Source organism: Rhagoletis zephyria, unplaced genomic scaffold (genome assembly GCF_001687245.7).
Source record: "Rhagoletis zephyria isolate East Lansing unplaced genomic scaffold, Rhagoletis_zephyria_1.1 Rzeph_scaffold_01752, whole genome shotgun sequence".
Lineage (NCBI taxonomy): Eukaryota > Metazoa > Arthropoda > Insecta > Diptera > Tephritidae > Rhagoletis > Rhagoletis zephyria.
The window spans coordinates 16,529-25,940 of record NW_016158836.1 but is presented as its reverse complement, the minus strand read 5'-3'; the positions used below and the strand labels follow the sequence as shown (position 1 = coordinate 25,940).

The window sequence follows — 9,412 nt, the reverse complement described above, 5'->3', positions numbered from 1 at the left end:
TACGACCGCACTAGGCGACGCGACATGACACTACACAGCGCGGCAAAATATTCTTGGCATGTATTCTTATGGAGCATACCGCACTACGCTGCAGCGGAGCTATGCGACGCGACGCTACGCGGCAAAGTTGACCAACTGCAAAAATGTCGCGTCGCGTGGTGTCGCGCAGTTCCCATGAACGAAAGACACAAGATCACGCCTTCCCGAAAGAAAGAAAAGTTATTTTCTAGCTGTTGAAATCTCGACGCCATCTTTGTTGGAAGAAGTAAACAACGAAGAGAACAAAAAAAACCGCGTAATTGTTGAACGCATGAATAATAATTTTTATTATGCAAATTCTTCTATAAATCATGTCGTTGTGTTAAATTATTCTTTACCTTATGTGTGCACACGTTGTCACAAGCGAAAATTAAGAAAATTGCAGTAAAAAGCCACCACCAAATTGCAAACAACGAACAAATGTAAACAAACGGCTAATGTCAAAGTTGCCCAACTTTTTTCCTAAATGCGATTATAACGGGCTACTAAGAAGAGGGCGTGATCATGTATTTTTGGTTCATGTGCACTTCCGGTGCCGCATAGTGCGGTATACCTAGCGGAACGACATACCATTTCGTACTATATTTTTAACTTGAAGTAATTGGATTTCCAATTGTGAGTGAATAATCACATGCATTTCATTAAAGAAGAAAATTGTATGTAAAGAAACATAATATTTGAGAAGAATTCGCCAAGGAAAATAAAAATAAAAGGCATTAACTTTACATCAGCGTCACTGGCATCCATCTTGTTTGAAGGTTTTGACACAAATAAATTAAAAAATTTGCAGCGAAGTGTCGCGCCGCTGCAGTTTCAGTCCGATATACAGTGTCGCGTCGCTTAGTGCGGTCTTACCATTACGCTTGAGAAAAACGTTCAAATTTGATTATCGATCACATCAACTTGCCTTTTTTACTCCTATAATGGGTTGGCTTTCCTTTAGGGCCATTCGTTAAAGGGGCGGTGGGCGAAAGGTAAGTAGGCGTGGCACCTCTAACCCACATTTTTGGAGAGGGAATGAGCCGCCATTGACAAAAATGCAACCCCCGGCCACCTAGGTCCCCTAGCGACCCCTTAGAAAAATTTCCAAAAATCACAATTTTCATTTGCGTTTATTTGCTTGAAAAATGTTAAATATTCATTTGCACAATACATTTTTATATACACATTTTTATACACAAGACATTTTTATAAAACACCCAGTAACCAAAATAGACATCACTGGGGCGGCATCCCCAGGTTTACCACACAGAAAGGGAATTCTAGTTACCTCATCCTTTCGCAAGGTTACATCACTGGGGTGGTCACACAGAAAAGAGAATTCTACGTAGTAAGGGTTATAATCCCTAAGCGCGGCCGAAGGCCGCCTACGCAGAAAGGAATTCGACGCAAAAATACTGTGGACACATTGGGCATTTTTCTAAGGGGTCCGTAGGGAACCATAGGGGGCCTTGGTGGTCGGGCGTTGCTTTTTTGTTAATGGCGGTTCATGCCCTGCCCAAAAAGGTCGGTTGGAAAAATCCACCTTATAATCAAAAAATCGTAGTAAAATTGCATGTGTAGCATCCCGGTAACTTAAATTTTTGTCAGCCACTTTTAACAACCAGTTTAGATAAAATTGATCAATAAAACTCTTTGAAACGTATTTTCGTGTTGAACTAAGTCTTATTATTATTATTAGATTTCTGAAATTTAAATGTACAGTTGTTTTAATAACAGCACCAATTAATTTTACAAAAAGCAGGATACCCTGAATTTGTTGTCCAATGCTTCTTCTTCTAGAAAGACGTTCACAGTAGCGTTGACAGGCTGGGAGTATAATTTTTCTTCTGCGGTGGTGTTTTCAATTTTTCACGAATTCATTAAATTAATTGATAAAATGTCTTAATAAAACGAAATTTAACCTTAGGTGTTGTTAACGAATGATATTTGTGAAACAAATATATCCAGAAACGAGGAAAAGTGAGCCTGTTGGCTTTCCAATTAGGCCACCACCATAATTATCCTTTATTTGGTGGACACCCGAGCGATACTTTTTAACAACGGCTTGGCAAAACTTCGGTTTCTGTGAGGATGTCGTTTGCATTTAAGATAGACAAAGCTTTAAAGGCGAACTTATATAAAATATGTCGACTCTGCGGAATCGACAGAGAGGAAAAAGTTGAAATACTCGATGCTGGGCCAACCGACCAACAACAGCCGGTGGATTGTGATGGCGAATTAAAGCTTCACCAAAAAATTATACAATGCATTGGCATCACAGTAAACAATAGTTCATAAATCTGTTGTGTTCACTTTATATTCTTTATGTCTCTACAGATAAGCAAAGATGACAAAATGCCTCAAAGCGCTTGTGTACTGTGTGTGGATAAAATCAATGATTTTTATGAGTTTCGTGAAATGTGTTATGCCACAGATGTACAGACTAGAAAGTTACTGGGTTTAAAACGCGAAACTCAGAAAAAGGTAAGTATTTAAATATTTAAATTAACATTTTCTATATGAGTTCAACTTTTAAAGAATGTTGTTGCGGACATTAAGCCCATTATTGATATAAAGGAGGAAACAGTTGTGAAACGTGGGCGAAAACGCAAGTCAGATGAAGTAGTAGCTAAGGAAGAAGCGCCGGAAGTTAAGCGAGAAACAAACCCAGTTCCGATCAGCAGCAAAAAACAACGTTTGAATGAGGCACCGACGGATGCTAAAAAGAAAGGAAAACTAGGAAAGAATTTTGATAAAACCGTGAAACAGATTGATAAAACAGTAAAACAGATTGAAAAAACCGTAAAGCCTAAAGAGGAAATGTAAGTATGTACATATTTCTAAAAGTTAAAATTATGCTCTTTACTGTAACAAAGGAAAGATGCAGCTATATTTATTCAAACAGCACATTATAAACATTATAATGGAACTTACGGGAAATGCACATACATTTATATCCAACAAATTTTATTAACAGAAAAGAAGAGCCTGCGGAGAACGTGAAACCAACTACAGCACCTAGTAGTGTAACGAAATTCCGACAAGTGTGCAACATATGCAATCAGCGCTTTGGTAGCAAAGTAAAATTGGAACAACATGTGTCCGCGACACATGTGCCAAACATTCCACGATACGTTTGCACAGCCTGTAATGAAACCATAAAGAAAACCAATGATATCAAAAGTCATCAGTTATGGCATAAATTATCTAAAACACCTTATATGTGCGGTCATTGTGGTCAGTCATTAATTAGCTCCTATGCATATTCCAGGTACGTATATTATTTAGAATTTTATGGTTATGATTATAACGAGATATTCTTAAACAATATTTGCAGACATCTTCGGGATCACACCGTGGAAATACCGCCAAATCTATGGGTACTTGATCGCGAATGCCCACAGTGTCACCACACATTCTTAACAAACTTTCTCTACAATACACACTCTTGCGCAGTTAAGACCAAAAAGTGTGCTGGTTGCAATCGTCAGCTGCGTAACGAAGTAGAATATCAGCGTCACGCAGCGCACTGTAATAAAGTTTACTTAAATTACTCTAAACATATACCAGCTGCCGCCGCCGCTGCGGAATCCACTATTCGTATTAAAAACGAAAATGATGTGGAAGCAGCTGCTGCTGAAGCACTCGCAAGAAATGCTGGAATATCGCTAGACATGGCACCAGTAGTGTCGCTAACGCGCATCTCGACACCGGAAATAATTGCTGCGAGCCAGGGCAATAGTGTAGCAGAATATAATAATGAAGGTGCTGCAGCACTAACAGATGATCCGAAAACACCTGCAAAGAAGGGTGGTAAGAAAGGGGTCTCTCGCAAAGATCTTAAAAGGGTAGATAACTTACTAAAATCCACTTTGGATGCACTGGTGAGCATTAAACATGAACCAGAGGTGCACGTAGAAACGGATGCTGAGACGCCTGCTGCAACAGGTGAGGAAACTGCCAATAAAGAAAAAGAATCAGAAGATACAGACCATGACAACTTTCATCATGATGATTTCCATCATGGCGATAATAATGATGATGAAGATGACGAAGGAAATAGGGGTCAGGATGCAGCAATTAGTACTCGTACTAACGAAATAGCTATCAAAGAAGAACCAGTAGAGGAGAATATTTCTTCAGCTGCTATAAATATTAAACAGGAAGTGATTGATGTTGAAATCGAGAACACGACACCTGCCGCAAAAATGCCAGTATTAAAATTAAAAATTAAAAAGGAACATGGCACATTGAATTCATCAATAGTAGAGGAGCAAAATATTCGTGTCGAGAAGAAAAAGAAGAAGAAAAAACGAAAAGATGCCGAGCGGAAAGGAGACAAGATGGTAAGTGGATGCATTACTATATAAACCAGGGCTCGAATCGTAACTTCCGTTCACGGATCGAAAACGATACGAAAGAAAATTACGTGACGCGTCGGGCAGTATATACTGAATGGGACAAATGGGACATACGTTCACGTATGTCATAATCCAAAAAATGTGTTTCTACGTGACGAGTAGTACGATATCGTATGTGACGATTCGAGCCCTGGCCTGGAAAAGTCTGCATGTCATATACAAAATATACTTTTATTTAACTTTTTAATTTTAGTTGGATGGAAATGAACCAACACCAGAGATTCCGACAGTGCAGGAATCTGAAGCGACTTCGCAGAGTCTTTCCCATCCAAACATTTTGCGGCCCATCAAACAAGAACGATTGGATGAAGCCGGCGAAGAAATGGAAGGCAGCGGGGCAGAAGAAACGGTGCAGCCGGGCGCAACTGTTATGACCACTATACCTATACCACAGTTCCAAATATCAGCTATTTCAAGTGGTGTAGAATTTGGAGATAATACTACGACAGCAGTCGAAGGTGAAGCAGATGTAGAGACCAGTGATACAGCGGCAGTCACCACACCAGATATTACCACTGATGAGGGAGAGATGGAAGATATCAAACCGAACAGAGCTGAGTTAGACCGCTTGTTCAAAATAACAAGCGTTAGCTCTGGTGTGCAGATGGAACGAGAGATTGAGTGCACTTACGAAACTGCAAGCGCCGTAACGTCTACAACTACAAGCGTGGTACCAGGACAGGCAGCCGAAAATTCAATTACCAGTGTCGGTGAAATGGTGCAAAGAAAGGCTCCTAGAAGCGCACCTAAAGCAGTCAAGCATAAGGCGCCAGAACAAAAACCGCGGCCATCGACGCAAGCACGGGCAGCAAAGGCATTCAAATCAACTTCAGGAGTTAGCAAGAACAATGTAAACACAATTGTTACCTCCAATGAAAGTAATATTGTAGACTATGCTCAAATTAAAATAAAACCTGAACCAGTTGATCGTGGTTATGAGGATGTGTTCAACGCTTACGAAGCAGCTACAAATTCATCCGAGCCACAAGTAGAGCCTCTAAATGAAGGATTGTCGATGGGAGAATTGACGGAGCAAGAGTATTTGAATAATATTGATTTCTCAACTATACAAATCAAACAAGAAAAGGATCTTGATTTATCGGACGTGGAAATGACAAATACACACATCGTCACAAGCGCCATACCAAACGGTATGAAACGTAAACGTTCGAATGGCGAAGAATCTCAATATTCTGGAAATGAGGAGGATACTGATAGTATGGATAATGAAGAAACCGAAGATGACGATGATGATGATGAGGATGATGATGATGATGATGATTGGGTAGGCGTTAAGAAAGAAGAAGAAGAAAAACGTGAGTATCGCGAACTTGAAATGCCGCCACTGTTGTCAACAGAGGAGCCAGAAACTCCCGAGATACCGCTGCCGGTGTCAGCAGAGCTGCAAGGAGAACTGGAGTTGCCGTCACTAATGTCAACAGAGGAGCCAGAAACTTCCGTGATGCCGCCGCCGTTGTCAGGGGAAGTGCAAGAGGCACCTGAGTTGCCTGCCCTGTTGTCAACAGAGCAGCAAGAAGGACCTCAGTTGCCGTCACTGGTGTCCACAGAAGAGCGGGGAACACCAGAAATGCCACCCCTGTTGTTAACAGGGGAGCAACAGGCACCTGAGTTACCGCCACTGTTGTCAACAGAGGGTCAAGACGCACTTCAGTTGCCGTCAATATTATCTACAATCCCTGAAAGAGAAAACGTGTATGGGGAAGAATTACAGTGCGAATTGAATAGAGTTAGCTTTACATGTCCTAATGAAGAAAATATGACTGCCATTTCAGCAATAGAAAATGCTGCTAGTACGCTACTAACAGACAATTCTTCAAAATCAACTGAAGCAGAATTGCCGCCGCCGTTTATGATAACAGGCATTTACAGCCAAGCAAATTGTGGCGTGTCTAATCAATTTTCATCATTAATTGACAGAGACTCCCCGTTGGTGGAGACTGGGTTCTCAAATGCTGTAATTGAGCTGCCTATCGCAGCGCCTACATTTAAAATATCCAGTGTCATGGCTGGCTGCTCGGTAAATTTCAATGATTTTTCAAAACATGCAGAAGAAGAGGCAATGAGTGAATATGGAGTGATCGAAAATTTGTCGGTTTCTGACGTGGAAACTATGCAAGTTGACGATGTGGATGAAAACGGTGGAACTAATTTATTAGATGGAGCAGCACATATGAGTATGACTGATGAATCAATGGATTTCACATCAACAGCTCAGACATTGTGCTTGGAGATAAATCAAGATAAAGATTCGCTTCTTAACGCACAACCATTCTCTAATGATGGTTCAGAACCAGTGAACGCACTAAATACAATGCAGATAATGTTTAACCCCAATACGAACGTAGACATGGATATCTCGATTCAACCAAATCCTGAAAACGTAGTCGAAGAGGCCCAAAACGTTCTCAATCACGAAGTCGTCGAAGCGCAAGCCATTCAACGACTAACACTAGAAGTCATTGAGGCGACACAAAACGTCGAAGAGACTGAAAATCTTATGAATGAGTGCGTAGCTGAAGCGCAATTGCAGCAACAGCAAGCTCAATACACCGAAACTCCACCAGGAAGTAGTATGCGACTCAATGATCCCGAATGTGAGAAAAGTTGCAGTAGCAGTAACGAAAGCATCGGTGGTGCTGGTAGCAGCAGCGGTAGCGGCATCGGCAGTGCTAGCGGCAGCATCGGTGCATTGAGCCAAAGTACATTGATTAATCGCCCATTTATGCTCGACGATAGTAACATAAATGAAATCGCCGAAAATAACAACAATGCAAACATCGAACGAGAACAACAAGACGATGTTTCTTCTACGAATATCGCGAACACGTTCGAAGCGAACGTTGTTACTGCAAATCCCGTCGCTGAGCAAAGCAATGCGGCGGTAGTTGAGATAAAAACGGAAGACATAACATGAAAACTAAATTGAGCAATGAAGAAGGTTTTAAATAGTGAGAGTTCAATTAGTTTAAGGTAATTATTTGCAAAACATACAATTACTTGGTTTTAATATTTTCATATCGTTTGGTTTCTCGTTAACTATTTCAATGCATAAGTGGCGCAATAAGATCTATGTATGTATTTAAGCTTCTATATTTCAATTGTTTACTTTTGTATATGTTTAAACATGTGTTAGCTTAAGTTTGTTTCATTTAAAATTTACATACATACTTAATAGGAACGAGAAACGCTACAAAGCGTTTCCTTTAACTGAGTGTATTTAAAATTTGATTCATTCTCGCCTCCGAATTTGTGTATTTCTTGCAAATCCAATTGTGACCTAAGCATAGGGTCACACAGATTCGCTTGCAATACATATGTACATGTGTAGATATGCATAAATGTGCTTGAATTTGTAGACATACAAATACAGACACATATGAAGAGGCAGGAATCAAAAGGATCTAAGTAGGTCTGGCATTATTTTGAGATAATTAAGGTTAAAGTTGATTACTTATTGTAAATTCTGGGTAAATGCATTTGAAATGATTCTTGCCTAAATGAATGCAGGTTAATTAACTAATTCTCTTTGGCAACGAATAAACACTCTATTTAACTTAACAAATATGGGTATAACTTATATTATCAAAAAATGTCACTTAGGCCCTTATGATTCTAACCCCTTCATATGTGTATGCATATGAATTTATTTATGTACCCCTATATACATCTCGCTTCACTTAAACCGACACATTTTTTCATTAGGATTCAGGGAAATGTTGAAACTGTTTGTGATACACTTTTTTGTGCTGATTACGAATCCGTAAGTATAAAGATTCCACCAGCTCCAGATTTTGAGAAAAACGTGTAAGATACTGTAGAAAAATCGCGTTTTTGCAATATTTGGGAAGCTCTAGCACAAAAAGAAAAGGTGATAGAATCTTCCACTTAGGCTTAAATTAAAGCTAGAACTCTCGAATACAATCCTTAAAAATATCATCACTGCACATAGATCCTAAGGCCATTTATAGTCATTTAACAAACAAATCCTGGACAATTTTGCTATTGAAAACCAAAAATTGTGTCAAAATCCGGTATTGCTGTTAAATAAATGGCTATAAGTGACCTTAGGGTCAATATGCAAGGATAGTATTTTTTGGAATCGTAGTCGAAAGTTCAAGCTTTAATTTAAGCCTAAATAATCATTTATTTAAATGCGGCAGGGACTAAACTATAAATAAATGCCTATAAGTGACTATCAAGTCAAGGTGCACGGATGGTATCTTCAGAGATAGTATCGAGAGTTCTAGCTTTAATTTAGGCCTTAGTGGAAGGCTCTATCACACTTTGTTTCTTTGCTAGAGCTTGCAAAAAACGCGATTCTTTGACACTTTGAACTCGTTTTTCTTAAAATCTGGGGATTATGGAAACTTTAAGCTTGCGGATACATAATCAGCACCAAAAAGTCTGTCAAAAACAGCTTTGACATCTGCCGCAACAATTTTTTCCCCCATTTTTCTCGGCCTGTGTAATCTTAAGAAGCTGATCTAACCAAGGATATTCTTTAATTGTGTATTGCCTTCTTGTTTTTTCTACATTTCGTGTACCATACAATGCAGGGCCCGGGCTCGAATCGTCACATACGATATCGCATTAGTTGTCAAGTGAAACACATTTTTCGGATTATGACATACGTAAACGTACTCTTTGGATTGCGGTCGATAATAATTTTTAAAATTCTTCCCAAATTTCGTTTGGTCCATGTGAGCTTAGTGATATCTGAATCTAAATTCAGAAAAAATCAATTGTTTAATGCTGTTTAACTAAACGTTACATAAGAGGCAACTACATAAGTCGTCGTTTTCTTTTTTTTTACCTTTTCGTGGTTCAAAATTGATCAGTCTTTGAAATGAGATTAAAAAGAAGCTTCTCCGGTGCCTTCAAGTCCAGGAAAAAATGGATCTATTCAAGTGAAACGGGGGGTATGTATTTTCATAATCATTTCTTCATGT

At 39.4% G+C, this 9,412-nt stretch overlaps 1 protein-coding gene across 2 annotated transcripts; it reads left to right on the top strand.

Moving 5' to 3' along the window:
• The first annotated feature begins 1,832 nt into the window (after positions 1-1,832).
• Positions 1,833-8,767, top strand: LOC108365032 (uncharacterized). 2 transcript variants are annotated; one of them, XM_017618941.1, is made up of 7 exons: positions 1,833-2,301; positions 2,359-2,505; positions 2,560-2,843; positions 2,999-3,292; positions 3,359-4,367; positions 4,636-6,000; positions 6,034-8,767. In XM_017618941.1, the coding sequence occupies exons 1-7, from the start codon at positions 2,113-2,115 to the stop codon at positions 7,375-7,377; spliced, it is 4,632 nt and encodes a 1,543-aa protein (XP_017474430.1). In that variant the 5' UTR covers positions 1,833-2,112; the 3' UTR covers positions 7,378-8,767. The 2 variants fall into 2 exon arrangements, with proteins under 2 accessions (XP_017474430.1, XP_017474429.1); XM_017618940.1 differs by having other exon boundaries at positions 4,636-8,767.
• The last annotated feature ends 645 nt before the right edge of the window (positions 8,768-9,412 follow it).

Bases quoted from the DNA above. Each gene is read 5' to 3' on its own strand.
- LOC108365032 (XM_017618940.1), top strand. From the start codon at position 2,113: ATGTCGTTTGCATTTAAGATAGACAAAGCTTTAAAGGCGAACTTATAT. The intron at 2,506-2,559 runs GTAAGTATTTAA...CAACTTTTAAAG, and splicing joins AACGCGAAACTCAGAAAAAG to AATGTTGTTGCGGACATTAA. The intron at 2,844-2,998 runs GTAAGTATGTAC...TTTTATTAACAG, and splicing joins GTAAAGCCTAAAGAGGAAAT to AAAAGAAGAGCCTGCGGAGA.